Source organism: Mustelus asterias, chromosome 7 (genome assembly GCF_964213995.1).
Source record: "Mustelus asterias chromosome 7, sMusAst1.hap1.1, whole genome shotgun sequence".
Lineage (NCBI taxonomy): Eukaryota > Metazoa > Chordata > Chondrichthyes > Carcharhiniformes > Triakidae > Mustelus > Mustelus asterias.
The window spans coordinates 14,435,647-14,454,943 of record NC_135807.1 but is presented as its reverse complement, the minus strand read 5'-3'; the positions used below and the strand labels follow the sequence as shown (position 1 = coordinate 14,454,943).

Genomic DNA, 19,297 nt, shown 5'->3' with positions numbered 1-19,297 from the left:
AGCTTGCATCAGCGAACACCGTTGTGAGAGCACCTTCACCCCACCCATTCCACTTGTTCCAGAGGGTGGCTCACCATCACCCTCTCAAGGACAATTAGGGAATGGGCAATAAATGCTGCCCTTGCCAGCGATGCCCACATTTCACAAGTGAACAAAATGTTTTTTTTTTACAAAAAAACCCTCTGTTGGAAACAGATTGACTGGCCGTTCAGTTCTTTGCTGTTTATGGGCAGATTGCCCTTAGCTGTTGCCAACATAACATTGGACGCCTGTCAAAACTAATTCCCTGGTGGCGACATTTGGAACATTTTGAGGATGTGATAAGGTGCTATTTAAATGCAAGCTGCTTCCACATCAACGTTCCCTCCAGGTTCCCATGGATACAGCTCACTCTCACACAGTCCTTGGGATCTAGAAACTTGCACACTGTTCAGACACCTTTAATAATACTGCTCTGGAAAAGACTTCACGAGGCGAGCTAGCTTCATTCCAAACTGCATGCACTAATTCTTTAAAATCATCCTTTAAAACGTTACACATATTTCTAAAAGACAGGGGGGCGGCACGGTGGCACAGTGGTTGGCACTGCTGCCTCACAGCGCCAGGGACCCGATTTGATTCCCGGCTTGGGTCACTGTCTGTGTGGAGTCTGCATGTTCTCCCCGTGTCTGCGTGGGTTTCCTCTGGGTGCTCGGGTTTCCTCCGCAGTCTGAAAGACGTGCTGGTTAGGTGCATTGGCCATGCTAAATTCTCTCTGTGTACCTGAACAGGTGCCAGAGTGTGGCAATTAGGGGAATTTCACAGTAACTTCATTGCAGTGTTAATGTAAGTCTACCTGTGACAATAATAAATAAACTTTAAACTTTAATAATCAGCCAATTGGAGGCATTTTCCAAACTGTATCTATCACCCCCATCCACAACCATTTTTAGCTTCTTATGGTCTTGGATTATCTCTTTTAAAACTTTGATTAATTAGAAGTTATAAAAATAATTTTGGGCTCCTGCACTCATTTGTAAATGGAAATGTTTAAGTTTAAGTTTATTTATTAGTGTCACAAGTAGGCTTACATTAACACTGCAATGGATTTACTGTGAAAATCCCCTAGTCGCCACACTCCGGCGCCTGTTCGGGTACACTGAGGGAGAATTTAGCATGGCCAATGCACCTAACCAGCACGTCTTTCGGACTGTGGGAGGAAACTGGAGCACCCGGAGGAAACCCATGCAGACACGGGGAGAATGTGCAGACTCCGCACAGACAGCGACCCAAGCAGTGAATCGAGCCCAGGTCCCTGGCGCTGTGAGGCAGCAGTGCTAAATGTATACGGTCACTTGGTGTATCTTGTACCTTTGTTACTTCTTAGCAAATTAATAGTCTAAAAAGAATCCATAAACCAATGCTTTTATAAAATGGCAATTTTAGCATCACCGCCTCACCATATTTGCTGCGTCTGATTTCATCGGGTGATACCGGCCGTAGTTTTCGCTCAGATTTAATTTCTTCTAATATTCTTTCATGAAGGCTTCGAGGCCGCTGCGGGTGTGGTTTGAGTTTCCTTGCAGATGCCTGTGCCCCAGAGAAAATGACAACGGTTAAAGATCTAACCGGGGAAAGTGCCCAAGCAATGATTTACAATGCTGGTACCAGAACTGAGAGACCACAGCTATCACCCAGAAAGATTGAACCGGATGGGGCTATTTTTTTTAGACAAGAGCAGACTTGGAATTGACCTAATAGAGATCTTAAGGTTTTTTTATATTTGCTCATGGGCTGGCCAACATTTATTGCCCATCCCTAGTTGCCCTTGAGAAGGTGGTGGTGAGCTGCCTTCTTGAATCTCTGTAATCCATTGTGCTGTAGATTGATCCACAATGCCTTTAGGGAGGGAATTCCAGGATTTTGACCCAGCGACTGCGAAGGAATGGTGGGTGATATATTTCCAAGTCAGGATGGTGAGCGACTTGAAGGGGGACTTGCAGATGGTGGTGCTCCCATGTATTTGTTGCCCTTGTCCTTCTAGATGGATGTGGTCGTGGGTTTGGAAGGCATTGTCTAAGGATCTTTGGTGAATTTAGAGTAGGGTGGGGTAGATGTGAAGAGAATGACAAAACCTTTCCAGTGCCGAGGAAAGAGTTTGGAGGCGGAACCAGAAGGAAGATTTTAACCAAGTGTCAGATTGGCTCCTCAATGTGTTTCTGCCTCTGAGCAATTTTGCCGCAGGTGGACTCAGCGTGGCTGCGGTTACCCACCCAGCAGCAACAGAGAGACAATTCAGGGACAATTGGGGGAAAGTTGTTAACATTACTGGGATTTTCCTGGCATCTAATTAGCCTCCCGCTGAGTCAGGAGGTGAAAGGTCATTGTAGCCTCCTGTTGATGGCCCCTGAATGTGCCTCTAAAGGTTGCAGCCTCAGCCACAACCCCTCAAATGGAGAGGTTTCTCCTCGACACTGACAACTCTACAAGCTGTGAGCCTTCCATTATTTACAAATATTAATCTGCCTTCCAAGGGCACCTCCATTTTGAGGTAACTTCAGGCTTTCTCACCTGCCTCAGCAATGGCCACCACCTCTGCCAGTGGAGCTGGTGTCTCTCCAGCATCACGGGCCCTCCTATTCTGTCTACCAGCTCAGGAATCCACCCACCATCCTGAATTGGATAGCCAAAGCAGAGTTGGCTTGTTAAATGGTCATCTCCTGGGAGTTTCCAACTCTCAGTGGACCTCTGACCATTGCGAGGTTGGAGCCAGAAATGGTCCCAATGCCTGAAATGTTTCAAAGGTTCCACCCTATGATTCCACTAGGGGTCACTAACAAATCTCACAGGGAAATAAGGAGATATTTCTTTATTCAGGGAGTGAATAGAATGTGGGGATTGCTGCCAATGTGGCAGCAGCTTAGATACTTAGACCTAGATACGTACATAAGAGAAGAGGGAATAGAAAGACTGAGACAAAATGGGAGGAAACGGGGGGTGGGGGGGGGGGGAGCGGAATGTCAAGATAGCATGTTTTAAGACTTTAACTTTAACAAACAAACTAAAATCAACATAGATCAAACATTACCTAACAGGCAACTAATATATCGAAGGAAAGAAAAGGTTCTTCTGCATTAACTAAATCATACAACCAAAATAGCTTTTTAAAAAACCCTTTAACTGTGAGCGTGCTATCAGCAGTTATGTAACGTTACAGGAACAGTCCCACAATCACTCTCCCCTCTCCAGAAGGCTCTCTTTTCCCTGCCTGATTTAAATTTTTGGTGTCCTTTGACAATAGTTTCGCTCCTGTTTGAGTTTTCCGGATCTGATAATGGAATCCAACAGTGCGTAAGGAGACCATTCAGCCCATCGAGTCTGCACCGACCACAATCCCACCCAGCCTCCATCCCCTTAACCCCATGCACCTGCTAGTCCCTCTGACACCAAGGGACAATTTAGCATGGCCAATCCACCTAACCCGCACATCTTTGGTGGGATGGTGGGAGGAAACTGGAGCACCCGGAGGAAACCCACGCAGACAAGGGGAGAATGTGCAAACTCCACACAGACAATAACCCAAGCCGGGAATCGAACCCGGGTCCCTGGTGCTGTGAGGCAGCAGTGCCAACCACTGTGCCACCGTGCCGCCCCAATCTGATTTTCACCAGCAAGGCACACCTCAATGACCATGTTCCTTAGAGCCCCATCTGTTCTGTTCCCTTCCTTTTGAAAAGAAACTGAACTCCAACAAGTACCCTGCTTGGTTGTTAATATAGTTCTTCCCTGCTCTCTACAACTGGAGCTCCTTTGTTTCCCTGCGCCTCAAACAGCAGCTGTCCTTTTTCTGAGAAACACTGTGAAAGATGTTAAAACTGCCCCCTGCCCTCCCCAGTGGGTTTCTCCTCGAGTCTATCTCCCCATGGCAACCCGATCACATTGGCTCGTCTCCACAAATTGTCTGTTTTAGTTGAGTTAAAGGTGCATTTCAAAACATAACTGTCTTGTGAAGCTCAACATCCATGAAAACATGCCATGAAGTACAATCAAAGGGATGACTGACTATTGCTTATTATACTTAGTATACTATGATGCTCTACTGTGTGTATGTTATATATTATATTTGATTAAGTGGAACCTAAATGAACACATAAGCAATAGTTGGATCTGTTGATAGTGTAAGGTGAAGGAAGGTGGGAAGTATGAACACAAACAAACACCTCTTAGGCCGAATTGCCTCTTTCTGTGCTGCAAACTAACCATTATTGTATCTCATCATAAAAAAGAGACTTAAAGTTTATTTGTTAATCACAGGTAAGGCGTATATTAATGCTGCAATGAAGTTACTGTGAAATTCCCCCAGTCGCCACACTCTGGCGCCTGTTCGGGTCAATGCACCCTAACCAGCATATCTTTCAGACTGTGGGAGGAAACCGGAGCACTCGGGGGAAACCCACGCAGACACGGACAGTGACCCAAGTCAGGAATCGAACCCGGGTCCCTGGCGCTGTGAGGCAACAATGCTAACCACTGTGCCACCCATGTTTTTTATGCCGCCCCTTTTTTACCACTAAGCTAGTCCAAATTGCCCGCATTTGGCCCATATCCCTCTATATCCATCTTACCCATGTAACTGTCTAAATGCTTTTTAAAAGCCAAAATTGTACCCGCCTCTGCTACTGCCTCTGGCAGCTTGTTCCAGACACTCATCACTCTCTGAAGAAATTGCCCCCCACAACACTTTTGTATCTCTCCCCTCTCACCTTAAACCTATGCCCTCTAGTTTTAGACTCCCCTACCTTTGGGAAAAGATGTTGACTATCTACCTTATCTATGCCCCTCATTATTTTATAGATCTCTATAAGATCACCCATAAGTCTCCTACGCTCCAGAGAAAAAAGTCCCAGTCTATTCAGTCTCTCCTTATAGTTCAAACCATCAAGTTCCGGTAGCATCCTAGTAAATCTTTTCTGAACTCTTTCTAGTTTAATAATATCCTTTCTATAATAGGGTGACCAGAACTGTACACAGTATTCCAAGTGGGGCCTTCCCAATGTTTTGTACAACTTCAACAAGATGTCCCAACTCCTGTATTCAATGTTCTGACCAATGAAACCAAGCATGCCGAATGCCTTCTTCACCACTCTGTCCACCTGTGACTTCACTTTCAAGGAGCTACGAACTTGTACCCCTCGACCACTTTGTTCTATAACGCTCCGCAAGGCCCTACCATTAACTGAATAAGTCCTACCCTGGTTTGATCGACCAAAATGCATGATAAGAACATAAGAACATAAGAAATAGGAGCAGGAGTAGGCCATCTAGCCCCTCGAGCCTGCCCCACCATTCAATAAGATCATGGCTGATCTGACGTGGATCAGTACCACTTACCCGCCTGATCCCCATAACCCTTAATTCCCTTACCGATCAGGAATCCATCCATCCGCGCTTTAAACATATTCAGCGAGGTAGCCTCCACCACCTCAGTGGGCAGAGAATTCCAGAGATTCACCACCCTCTGGGAGAAGAAGTTCCTCCTCAACTCTGTCCTAAACCGACCCCCCTTTATTTTGAGGCTGTGTCCTCTAGTTTTAACTTCCTTACTAAGTGGAAAGAATCTCTCCGCCTCCACCCTATCCAGCCCCCGCATTATCTTATAAGTCTCCATAAGATCCCCCCTCATCCTTCTAAACTCCAACGAGTACAAACCCAATCTCCTCAGCCTCTCCTCATAATCCAAACCCCTCATCTCCGGTATCAACCTGGTGAACCTTCTCTGCACTCCCTCCAATGCCAATATATCCTTCCTCATATAAGGGGACCAATACTGCACACGGTATTCCAGCTGCGGCCTCACCAATGCCCTGTACAGGTGCATCAAGACATCCCTGCTTTTATATTCTATCCCCCTCGCAATATAGGCCAACATCCCATTTGCCTTCTTGATCACCTGTTGTACCTGCAGACTGGGCTTTTGCGTCTCATGCACAGGGACCCCCAGGTCCCTTTGCATGGTAGCATGTTTTAATTTGTTTCCATTGAGATAGTAATCCCATTTGTTATTATTTCCTCCAAAGTGTATAACCTCGCATTTCTCAACGTTATACTCCATTTGCCATATCCTCGCCCACTCACTCAGCCTGTCCAAATCTCTCTGCAGATCTTCTCCGTCCTCCACACGATTCACTTTTCCACTTACCTTTGTGTCGTCTGCAAACTTCGTTACCCTACACTCCGTCCCCTCCTCCAGATCATCTATATAAATGGTAAATAGTTGCGGCCCGATCTCGCATTTATCTAAATTAAACTCCATCTGCCATTCGTCAGCCCACTGGCCCAATTGATCAAGATCCTGTTGCAATCCTAGATAACCTTCTTCACTGTCCATTATGCCACCAATCTTGGTGTCATCTGCAAACTTATTAACCATGCCTCCTAAATTCTCATCCAAATCATTAATATAAATGACAAATAACAGTGGACCCAGCACTGACCCTGAGGCACACCGCTGGTCACAGGCTCCCAGGTTGAAAAACAACTCTCTACAACCACCCTCTGTCTCTGTCATCAAGCCAATTTTGTGCCCAATTGGCTACCTCACCCTGGATCCCATGAGATTTAACCTTATGCAACAACTCACCATGTGGTACCTTGTCAAAGGCCTTGCTAAAGTCCATGTAGACAATGTCGCCTGCACTGCCCTCATCTACTTTCTTGGTTACCCCTTCAAAAAACTCAAACAAATTCAATCAAACTAGCACTGTTGAATTGTAGTTACTGTTTGGCAGCAGCCAAATTACATTCAGCAAGCTCCAACCAACAGTAGGATAATAACCAGATAATCTGTGGTGTGGTGTTAACTGAGGGATAAATATTGGTCAGGACAGTGGGGATAACTCCCCTCCTCTTCTTCAAACAATGTCCTTTTGTATCCTCCTGAGACGGTAAACGGGGCCTTGAGTTAATGCATCATCAGAAACTACCTTCAGTAATGTAGCACTCCCTCAATACTACACTGGGTATCAGCCCTGATCCTTGTGCTGAATACACTTGGATTCACTGTAAATACACCCCTTGGGGAATCCGTAATGTAAATGGGCTTGACAAGTGCAAACTCTCTTGCTGCTGACTCTTGCGGACAAATAGAACGTCTTCAATGCCTTTCTGATCTGACAATTCACACACACAGTTTATATTATGGCCCAAGCTTATCAGACTGTTTTGCATGGCACAGTGGCACAATGGTTAGCACTGCTGCCTCACAGCGCCAGGGACCCAGGTTCGATTCCCAGCTTGGGTCACAATCCGTGTGGAGTTTGCACATTCTCCCCGTGTTGGCGTGGGTTTCCTCCGGGTGTTCGGGCTTCCTCCCACAGTCTGAAAGATGTGCCGGTTAGGTGCATTGGTCATGCTAAACTCTCCCTCCGTGTAACAGGCGCCGGAGTGTGGGGATTTTCACAGTAACTTCATTGCAGTGTTAATGTCAGCTTACTTGTGACACCAATAAATAAACTTAAATTTAAAACTTAAACTTGCAAGTAGCTGTTCTGCATTCTCACAAGATCTGCGACACTCACAGGGTTTAACGGAGGCCTCGAGCGAATAAATTCCAGGATCATTTCATGGGCACTTTTCTTCAGTTTGGGAGGGATGTTGCCATTAACCTGCAGCAGAGGAATGAGAATTTAGTCACAGGAATTGTACCACATTTTCAAACAGATCAATACTATACCAAGGAGCTGTAAAGAAGTGCCTGGATAGGATATCCCCTAAATAAACCAGGATTGTGCAATGGAATCCCAATGGATTTAGCTGACAGGCACTGCAAAACAAATATACAAACATGGAAAATCTCAGCAGGTCTGACAGCATCTGTGGAGAGAGAATAGAACCAACGTTTCGAGTCTGGATGACTCTTTGTCAGAGGTCGAATATACAAATCTCGTCACCAGGACTGCAAACTGAAAATAAATCTACGATAGCTAACCCGCCCTGGATATATCTTCTCTACATACAGCCCAGAATCTCCTGCAATGGCAATGGCATATGCCAGAAGCCTCACCATCATCAATTGCACTGTTGCTAATTTATTCCAAATGTCCTGGTTTTCCAATTAGAATACAAGAAGCATGGTGGCAAATCAGAAGTGACATTGTTAGTCTTTTCCAGCAAGTCAAGTTTCTCAAACCTTGCTCCCACCCCACCACTGGTCTATTTAAGCAGTAAGAAGTCTCACAACACCAGGTTCAAGTCCAACAGGTTTATTTGGTAGCATGAGCTTTTGACGCACTGCTCCTTCATCACCTGATGAAGGGCCAGTGCTCCGAAAGCTTGTGCTACCAAATAAACCTGTTGGACTTTAACCTGGTGTTGTGAGATTTTTTACTGTGCCCCACCCCAGTCCAACGCCGGCATCTCCACATCAGGTCTATTTGATGTCAAAGGGGCATGTAAAATAAAGTGGGCTGCCAACCTGCCACTGCCTTCCTCAACTTGTCCCCCATATTACAAGGCGCAGGTAAGGCATCAGGTAGCTCGCCTGCCCTTAGGCCTATTGAGGTCCGTAAGTGGATATTTAACTGCCTCTTAAGGGCCTCATTCTGCCCCTGCTGGGCAAGGCAGGCAACCCCGGGAGCTTTCACTGCATGGGCTTCTGTCGGGCAGGAAGTGGAGGGGCTGCTTCATATGGTGGATCCCCTCAGTCCATTGGGGCAACACCCCTCCTACTTGGCCTCTCTAACCTGAAGCCCACCTCCTCTCCCACCTCATTGCGGCCTCCCAGCCCTGCCTGGCAAAATGTAAGTCTGTTATCAGTTGTCTCGTCTTCTGAGTGAATACCTGTAGTTCCAGCAGTGGCCACTACTCTTTTCTGGTGCTGCTGGGACTACAAAGCTGTCAGCCAATCCAATTGGCTCTATAGGGTGGGACTTCCAATTCCTGAGGGGAATCCTATTCTCACTCTGTAAAGGCCTCCCTACCTCCAGTCTATTATCACTGGATTATTAGTCAGTGAGGTGCTGACCAACATTTAGCTTGGGAGGGGTGGGTAATCTGTTTCCCCCATAAAATGCAGCGAATCACCAACACAATAATGTAATATCGCACGCGTTCAACACAAGCATCGGGGTTTCCAACTTCTGAACATGTACAAATGGGTCATCCTTTAGAACCTTAACATCATATTCCCTAATTCTCATTGGCTGCGATTTTCCAGCCGCATTCGCTCCAAACCGGAAAATCCCACCTGAGGTCAACGGGCCTTTGCGTGGTCTGCACCCCCGCCCACTACAATTCCTGTATTGTTTCCAATACTTAGACATCTTTTAGCTGACAACAACAACTTGTATTTGAATGGTGCCTTTAACACAAGTCCCTCGGCACCTTCACTGAGGCATTTGACACTGAGCCACATAAAGAGGTATGAGGACAGGTAACCATGAGCGTGGTCAGAGAGATGGGTTAGATGGAGCATTATCAGAACTGTGTGTTTATTCAAAAGCATCGTTTATTCAGCTAGACTATAGCATGAATGAAACTTTTCATTACCCTCATGTTTTTAAAATCAGGAGAAATATACTCGCTTAAGAGTTAGAATAGCAGTGCCAAAATCAATGCAAATGTGTCTGTCATGCATGACATACACACATGTACACACATGTACACACACTTAATAACACTGAAGCTTGACATTCAGATCATGGCTAAGGTTGATTTGGGCTTTGTTTTATTTTGTAAAACATTTTAAATCTCAAACATTTAAGTATGAGACAGACTACAATATGCATTTTTCGCAAGATAAGTAATAGGGTGATTTTTTTAAATATTCATTAATTGGACGCAGAGAGCAGAAGAGATTTACAAGAATGTCGCCAGAGCTAGAAAAATGTAGCCATGAGGAGCGAGTGGATAGGTTGGGGTTATTTTCCTTGGCTGAAGAGTGACTTGATTGAGGTGGACAAAATTATGAGGGGAAGAGGTAGAGTGGACAGGATGACATTGTTTCCCTTGGTGGAGAATTCTAGAACCAAGGGATATAGATTCAGGATAAGTGGCAGTAGGTGTAGAGGGGACATGAGGAAAAACTTTTTATACAAAGAGTGGTGGGTGTCTGGAATTCACAGCCCGAACTGGTGGTGGAGACAGAGACTCTAAACTCTGTTAAAAAGTACCTTGATCTGCACCTTAAGTGCTGTAAGCTGCATGAAGGTGGGACTAGAAAGGGAACCTGGGCATGAACAAGATGGGCTGAATGGCCTTCTTCTGTGTGGTAATTTTTCTATGGTTCTATGGAGATGGCTTTGGCTGATTGATTGTAACCACTAAGGTCCCTTGAATCATTTTTTATAGGTCTTGGTACATGTGATAATGGGGAGGTGTGGGGGGGGGGGGGGGGGGGGGGGGGGGGGGGCGGTGTCAGTCTTCTCAGGATCTGTGTTAGTAAAAAGGCACATTCAGAATTGTACCATCATCATTAAAGGCGCCCGCCCACAGTTACCAAACACAAGGCTGCCACATTGTCACGATTAATTTCAAGCTGAAACTAGGGCTTTATCCTTTTGGCATCCTATAATGTTGACAAATGAAGATGGAGCGGTTCAGGGAGAATCCTTCATGGTTTCCTGGTGTTACAGCATCTGCATCGTCACCAAATGAAGTGGCCTGAGTTGGTTGGGCAATGTGTTATTCCAACACTCAACATCTTTGACTGCTGCATATGTGTGCCCTCAGACTTGCTTAGAGCTTCCAATATTTTGTGGGACTCCTCCAATGACCCTCACCGTAACATCTTCCTCTTACGTAATGAAACAACTCCAACAGGGAGCGGAACAGCCCAAATAACAATTTTCACAGCTAGAATAGGCCATTCCACCAATTTCTGGCCCATTATGTTCCTTCTTTCCATCATAGAGTAATACAGCATAGAAAGAGGGCATGCAGCCCTGAATCCCCGTGCTAGCTCTTTGAAGGGGCTATCCAATTAGTGCCACTCCCATAGCCCTGCACATTTTCCCATTTCAAATATCTAATCTTTCAAAACATACCATTGTCTTTTTTTCCACCACTCTTTCACGATGAATAAAGAAGATTCTCCTCACCCCTTTTTATTTGTGAATTAGGAGCATGGAATCCTTACAGTGCAGAAGGAGGCCATTCGGCCCATCGAGTCTGCACCAACTCATACCTAGGCTTACCCCGTAACCTCCGCTAATTCCCCTAACCTATATATCTTGGGACACTAAGGGGCAATTTAGCACGGCCAATCAACCTAACCCGCACATCTTTGGACTGTGGGAGGAAACCGGAGCACCCGGAGGAAACCCATGCAGACACGGGGAGAACATGCAGACTCCACACAGACAGTCACCCGAGGCCGGAATTGAATCCCTGGTGCTGTGAGGCAGCAGTGCTGACCACTGTGCTGCCGTGCCGTTCTGTGTGCTCTGGTTATTGGGCTTCCTTTTTGTGGAAATAGTTTCTCCCCATCTACTCTATCAAAATCCCTCATTATTTTGAACACCTCTATTGAGTCTCCTTTTGGCCTTCTCTGCTCTAAGGCGAACAATCCCAACTACCCTTGTTCGTCCTATTCATTAGAAGGCTATCTCTCTTCAGAACGAGAAAAGAACATGCAAAACAAGAGCAGGATAAGACCCTCCAGACCCTGGAGCCTGCTCCTCCATTTTATAGATCAGGGTTAAACTCCTACATCACAGAATCGTTATGGGGCAGAAGGAGGCCATTCAGCCCATCATGTAAGCACCGGCTCTACAAATGAGCATTTTGACTTAAGTGTCAAAACCCTGCCTGTTCCCATATCTCTGCACATTGTTCCATTCAAATAATCATCTAATGCCCTCTTGAATGTCTCAATTGTATCTGCCTCCATCACACTTTAGGTCAATGGTTCTTTGGGAGGGCTAACAAGGGAAGGGAATACGCAAAGAACTTAAGGACACTAGGAAGGACAGAGGACCAGAGGACCCTTAGGGTACATGTCATAGATCTCTGAAGGCAGCAGGACAGGCAGATAAGGTGTTTAAGAAGGCATGTGGGATACTAGCCTTTATTAGCCGAGGTACAGAATATAGGAGCAGGGAGGCTTTGATGGAGCTATATAAAATACTCATTAGGCCACAGTTGGAGTACTGTGTGCAGTTCTGGTCGGCACATTATAGGAAGGATGTGATTAAACTCGAAAGAATGCAGAGAATATTCAGAGGATGTTGCCAGGGCTGGAGTGTTTCACTCAGGAAGAGAGGCTAGTCAGGCTGAGATTGTTTTCCTTGGAGCAGAGAAGGCTGAGGGGGGGATCCTGATTGAGGAGTACAAAATTATGGATAGGATTACAGGAAGAAACTTTTCCCTTAGCAGAGGGGTCGATAATCAGGGGGCAGAGATTTAAGATAGGGGGCAGGGATTTACAGGGGATTCGAGGAAAAATGTTCTCACCCAGAGGATGGTGGGAATCTGGGACTCACTGCCAGAAAGGGGTGAGTTGGCTAAGGTAGACTGGGAGCAAAAACTTTATGGTGGGACAATTGAAGAACAGTAGAGGACTTTCAAAGCGATCTTTCACAGTACTCAGCAAAAGTATATACCAGTGATAAGGAAGGACTGTAGAAAAAGAGATAATCCGCCATGGATATCTAAGGAAATAAAGGAGGGTATCAAATTGAAAGAAAATGCATATAAAGTGGCACAGATTAGTGGGAAACTAGAGGATTGGGAAATCTTTAAAGATCAGCAGAAAGCCATGAAAAAAGCTATAAAGAAAGGTAAAATGGATTATGAGAGCAAATTAGCTCAGAATATAAAAACGGATTGCAAAAGTTTCTACAAATATATAAATGAAAAAGAGTGACTAAAGTAAACATTGGTCCTTTAGAGGACGAGAAGGGGGATGTAATAACTGGAAATGAGAAAATGGCTGAGGCATTGAACAGGTATTTTGTGTCGGTCTTCAGTGGAAGCCACAAATAACATGCCAAAAATTGATGACACGAAGGCTATGGCAGGTGAGAACCGAGAAACTATCATTATCACGAAAGAGTTAGTGTTGGGCAAGTTAATGGGGCTAAAGGTAGACAAGTCTCCTGGTCCTGATGGAATGCATCCCAGGGTACTAAAAGAGATGGCAGGAGAAATAGCAAATGCACTAGTGGTAATTTACCAAAATTCGCTGGACTCTGGGGTGGTTCCTGCAGATTGGGAAAACAGCAAATGTGATGCCACTGTTTAAAAAAGGAGGTAGACAAAAGGCGGGTAACTGTAGGTCGGTTAGCTTAACTTCTGTAGTAGGGAAAATGCTTGAATCTATCATCAAGGAAGAAATAGCAAGATATCTGGATATAAATTGTCCCATTGGTAAGACGCAGCATGGGTTCATGAAGGGAAGGTCATGTTAGACTAATTTGGTGGAATTCTTTGAGAACATTACATGTGCAGTGGACAATGGGGAACCTGTGGATGTGGTGTATCTGGATTTCCAGAAGGCATTTGACAAGGTGCCGCACCAAAGACTGCTACATAAGATAAAGGTGCCAGTGTTACGGGTAATGTATTAGCATGGATAGAGGATTGGTTAACTAACAGAAAGCAAAGAGTGGGGGTAAATGGGTGTTTTTCTGGTTGGCGATCAGTGACTAGTGGTGTGCCTCAGGGATCAGTGTTGGGACCGCAATTGTTTACAATTTACACAGATGATTTGGAGTTGGGGACCAAGTGTAGTGTGTCAAAATTCACAGATGACACTAAGATGGATGGAAGAGCAAAGTGCGCAGAGGACGCTGAAAGTCTGAGATATAGATAATCTAAGTGAGTGGGCGAGGGTCTGGCAGATGGAGGACAATGTTGGTAAATGTGAGGTCATCCATTTTGATAGGAATAACAGCAAAATGGACTATTATTTAAATGGTAAAAAATTGCAGCATGCTGCTGTGCAGAGGGACCTGGGTGTCCTTGTGCAAGAATCACAAGGAGTTGGTTTCAGGTGCAGCAGATAATTAAGGCGGCAAATGGAATTTTGTCCTTCATTGCTAGAGGGATGGAGTTTAAAAACAGCAAGATTATGTTGCAGCTGTATAAGGTGCTGGTGAGGCCACACCTGCAGTATTGTGTACAGTTTTGGTCTCCTTCCTTGAGAAAGGATATACTGGCACTGGAGGGGGTGCAGAGGAGATTCACTCGGTTGATTCCGGAGTTGAGAGGTTTGGCTTATGAGGAGAGACTGAGTAGACTGGGCCTATACTCATTGGAATTCAGAAGAATGAGGGGAGATCTTACAGAAACATGTAAGATTATGAAGGTAATAGATAAGGTAGAAGCAGGGAAGTTGTTTCCACTGGCGGGTAAAATTAGAACTAGGGGGCATAGCTTCAAAATAAAGGGGAGCAGATTTAGGACTGAGTTGAGGAGGAACTTCTTCACACAAAGGGTTGTGAATCTGTGGAATTCCCTGCCCAGTGAAGCAGTTGAGGCTACCTCATTGAATGTTTTTAAGGCAAGGATAGATAAATTTTTGAACAGTAAAGGAATTAAAGGTTATGGTGAGCGGGCGGGTAAGTGGAGCTGAGTCCACAAAAAGATCAGCCATGATCTTATTGAATGACGGAGCAGGCTCGAGGGGCCAGGTGACCTACTCCTAGTTCTTATGTTCTAAGGGTGATAGAGGTGGGGCCCTCACAACATTTAAGAAGCATTTAGATGAGCTTCTGAAACACCATAGCATAAAGGTGCTGGAAACCGGGGTAGAATAGAATCGATAGATGCTTGATGGTTGGGGCTGACGCAAAGGGCTGAAAAGTCTCTTTCTGTGCTGTAAAACTCTATAACTGTAAAACAGTGCATTCCAGACCCAAACCACTTGTTGGGTGAAAAAGCTTTTTCTCACATCACTTCATCTTTCCTGCCCTATCTATAAAGGCCATAAGAACACAAAAAACAAAAGCAGGAGTAGACCATACAGCCCCTTGAGCTGCTCTACTTTTCAGAAGCTGATATCTTACATCATCTTTCCCAAGTTATCCCCTGGTTCCTCGGTTCACCAAGCGATGCCTTGAGAAAAGTGAAGGATCTTTTTCTTGACTCTCTTATACAGATGACTGATCTTACCAAGTGAATCCAGGACCCCTCTCATCGAAGACCATAAGATATAGGAGCAGAACACGCCATTCGGCCCATCGAGTCTGCTCCGTCATTCAATCATGACTGATAAGTTTCTCAATCCTATTCTCCTACCTTTTCCCCGTAATCATTGATCCCCTTACCAATCAAGAACCTATCTATCTCTGTCTTAAATACACTCAGTGACCTGGCCTCCAAAACATTCTATGGCAATGAATTCCATCAATTCACCACACTCTGGCTAAAGAAAATCCTCCTCATCTCGGTTCTAAAGGGTCGTCCCTTTACTGTGAGGTTATGCCCTCAGATCCGAGTCTCTCCGACTAATGGAAACATCTTCCCCACGTCCACTCTCTGCAGAGGGCCTGAACGTCATGGTAATTGGAAGAGAGAATCTCCCCTAATGCTGCAGGCTCAACAAGTGCAACAGGAGAGAATCCAGTCGACACAATCCTAGCACAGATATGGGAATCACAGACCCTGCCTTCTTATTGCAGCTCATTGCCTACTTGGGACTAACTAGAGAGAGACTGGAATCACATCTGATTAAATTAACTAATGGCATTTCAATAAAACAACCAACATTTTAAAACCAGAAGGATTATCACTCCCCACATCGTACTTCTCTAGAGAGGCCAAGCTGATTGGAAGATGCGTTCCAATCTAATTGGAGGCATGTCATAGAATCATAGAATCCCTACAGTGCAGAAGGAGGCCATTCGGCCCATCGAGTCTGCACCGACCACAATCCCACCCAGGCCCTATCCCCACATATTTTACCCGCTAATCCCTCTAACCTACGCATCTCAGGAGTCTAAGGGGCAATTTTTAACCTGGCCAATCAACCTAACCCGCACATCTTTGGACTGTGGGAGGAAACTGGAGCACCCGGAGGAAACCCACGCAGACACGAGGAGAATGTGCAAACTCCACACAGACAGTGACCCGAGCCGGGAATCGAACCCAGGACCCTGGAGCTGTGAAGCAGCAGTGCTAACCACTGTGCTACCGTGCCGCCCATGTGGCACATCAATGGTGCTAAACTAAGACAAACAGTTCCAATTAATTTTAATTTTAATTCCAATTAAACTGCGGCAGACTCAAAACAGATCAGTGTGGGTTAACCATGCGGTGGAGACAGTCCAGTACGAGAGTCACAGAAATAGGTTTAAAATGTAATAAAATATAAAGGCCTGATGGAAAAAGGGAGTTATCAAAGTCCAATCGAGTTATGATTTGTCTTATTTTCCATTCTGCCTTTCCCCTCTGTTCTGTTTTTTCTATTTACAGTTTTGACCTTACAATGGAGGGAAGGTCATTGATGACGCTGACGGTAGTTGTTTGAGGCGCTCCTGCAGTGATGTCCTGGGGTTGAGATGATTGACCTGGAACAACCACAACCATATTCCCTTGTGCCGGTAAGACTCCAGGGAATGGACAGATTCACCCTCATCTCCAATGACTCTAATTTTGTCAGCTCCTTGATACCACGTTCAGTCAAAAAATGCCTTGATATCAAGGACAGTCACTCTCAAGCACCACTTGAGTTGAGCTCAATGAAGTTCTTGGGAGGAAACAGTAAGATTCAGCAAGTTTGAAGAAGAAGCAGAAATACGGCACTTATAGTTCAAACATGAATTCCTTTATTCTCCGGGTGACGAGTCATCCAGGCTCCAAATGTTGGCTCCATTCTCTCTCCACAAATGCTGTCTGAACTGCTGAGATTTTCCAACATTTTCTGTTTTTGCTTCATTTCTCTAGTTGCCCGAACTAGCTGCTCTTTGAATCTCTGCACTTGTTTTCTTAACTATTACATCGTGGTATGGCTTTTCTTATAGCAAAGCGGAGAGAGGTGTTCCTGCTATAGCCTTCTAAACCAACTGCTTCCAGCAGAGCTCTGAGGGCTGCCTTCTCTCTCACTACCTATCCCCCACAGCACTGGCTTCCAGTTAAACTAAGAAAAAAGAAACTCCCTTCCCTATGGAAAATGATCCCTGGTTATTGAGCAATGACTTTTACTTCTCCAAGCTTTCCTTTACTTTTCACGCTGTATCCTCTCTAATAGAAGCACAGTTTGAATTGAAACCAAAGCCCCCACACAGACGAACAGCTTTCGTGAGGGTGGGAAAAGTAAGAAGAAGGTGTAAATGGAAAAAACAGAACAGAAGGGAAAGGCAGCATGGAAAATAAGACAAATCACAACTCGGTTGGACTTTGGTAACTACCATTTTCCATCAGGCATTTATATTTTATTTACATTTTAAACCTATTTCTGTGACTCTCGTACTAGACTGTCTCCACCGCATGGTTAACACACACTGATCTGTTTTGACTCTGCCACAGTTTAATTGGAATTAAAATTAAAATTAATTGGAACTATTTGTCTTAGTTTAACACCATTGGTGTGCCACATGCCTCCAATTAGATTGGAACGCATCTTCCAATCAGTTTGGCTGAAGGCCTCTCCAGAGAAGTACGATGTGGGGAGTGATAATCCTTCTGGTTTTAAAACGTTGGTTGTTTTATTGAAATGCCATCAGTTAATTTAATCAGATGTGCTTCCAGTCTCTCTCTAGTTAGTCCCAAGTTGGCAATGAGCTGCAATAAGAAGGCAGGGTCTGTGATTCCCATATCTGTGCTAGGATTGTGTCCACTGGATTCTCTCCTGTTGCACTAGTTGAATCAGCAGCATTAGGGGAAGATTCTCTCTTCCAATTACAGTACCATGAGGTGTGCAAAGATGATGTAGCTAGCAGCTTTCCAGTGGTTGAGTGAGGAGTCACTCCTGCAATTGCAAAGAAAGCAATACAACTCTTGCTTCCATGGTTTTCTAACAGTACGTGTCACTTTTTTCCAAGGTTTGTACAATCCTCTTGCTTTCTCCATTAGCTCTTGGCCAACAGAGGCGGGCCCGGCTGGTTTGTAAACCTACTGAACTCATCAGTGTTAAATGGGGGTCCATTGTAACATCTCATCATTTCAGAGTCCCAAAGAAGCAAAGATCTGCTCAAGCTTTGGGATAACTGCGTTTGTTGAGGTCGACATAATGGTCTCTATGACTAGGGATCTGCTGAAGCCTTCGGTGACAACAAGCAGGTGTTTGCTAGTGTGCAAGTCTGTGAAATCCACACCACCATGGTCCTGGAGGTAGTTCAGGCATCTTGTGAGGGTTGTGAATGAGGCGACTATGGAATGATGAGCTCTAACAGGCCCTGCTGTTCCTGCATGTTTGTCGGATCTGCCCAGTTTGCAATGATTTCAAATTCCTATGGATCGGGCGGTAGCCTTTCCTGCTGAAAACATGACCAAAGAATTCAATTCTGCTTTCACTTAACAAGCACTTGTAGTTGTCCAAAGTGAGGTTAAGTTCTGTAATCATTGTAGGCGTGTCTTAAGTTCACTTAGGTGAACCCTAGATAAAGAGCAAAGAACAGTACAGCACAGGAACAGGGCCTTCGGCCCACCAAGCCTGTGCTGACACAGATGTCTCTCTAATCTAATACTTTCTTGCCTCTACGTGGTCCATATCTCTCCATTCCCTGCCTCTACATGTATCTATCCAGATGCCTCTTGAGCATTGTTATAGAATCTGCTTCCACCACCTCCACCGGCATTCCAGGCATTCACCACCCTGTGTGTGAAAACCTTGCCCCTTACATCTCTTTTAAACTTTCCCCCTCTCACTTTCAACCTATGCCCCTCAGTAACTGACCCTTCGACCCTGGGAAAAAGACTCTGACTATCCACTCTATCCAAGCCGACCATAATCTTGTAAACCTCTATCAGGTCCCCCCTCATCCTCTGACGCTCCAATGAAAACAATCCAAGTTTGTTCAACCTTTCTTCATAGTCCATATCCTCCAAACCAGGAAACATCCTGGTAAATCTCTTCCGCACCCTTTCCAATACATCAACATTCTTCCGGTAGTATGGCAACCAGAATTGTACACAATACTCCAAATGCGGCCTAACCAAAGTCTTATACAGTTGCAACATGATTTTCCAATTCCTATACTCAATGCCCTGATCGATGAAGGCCAGCATGCCATATGCCTTCTTGACCACCTTGTCCACCCGATTTGCCACCTTCAGGGAACTGTGGATCCGCATGCCTAGATCCCGCTGTATGGATTTCTGGTGTGGTATGGGTTTGCGATGGGGGATGGGTTTGCGATGGGGGGGGGTTTGTGATGGG

At 45.2% G+C, this 19,297-nt stretch overlaps 1 protein-coding gene across 3 annotated transcripts in view; it reads right to left on the bottom strand.

The window, feature by feature from the left end:
- LOC144495572 (protein spire homolog 1-like) overlaps positions 1–19,297 on the bottom strand; it is a 266,677-nt gene that overhangs the window by 88,031 nt on the left and 159,349 nt on the right. For all 3 annotated transcript variants that reach the window (XM_078215700.1, XM_078215699.1, XM_078215701.1), the window contains exons 7-8: positions 7,557–7,643; positions 1,440–1,569 (exon numbers count right to left, since the gene is read on the bottom strand). In XM_078215700.1, the coding sequence (XP_078071826.1) occupies positions 1,440–1,569; positions 7,557–7,643 (217 nt within the window). The remainder of the gene's footprint in view (positions 1–1,439; positions 1,570–7,556; positions 7,644–19,297) is intronic.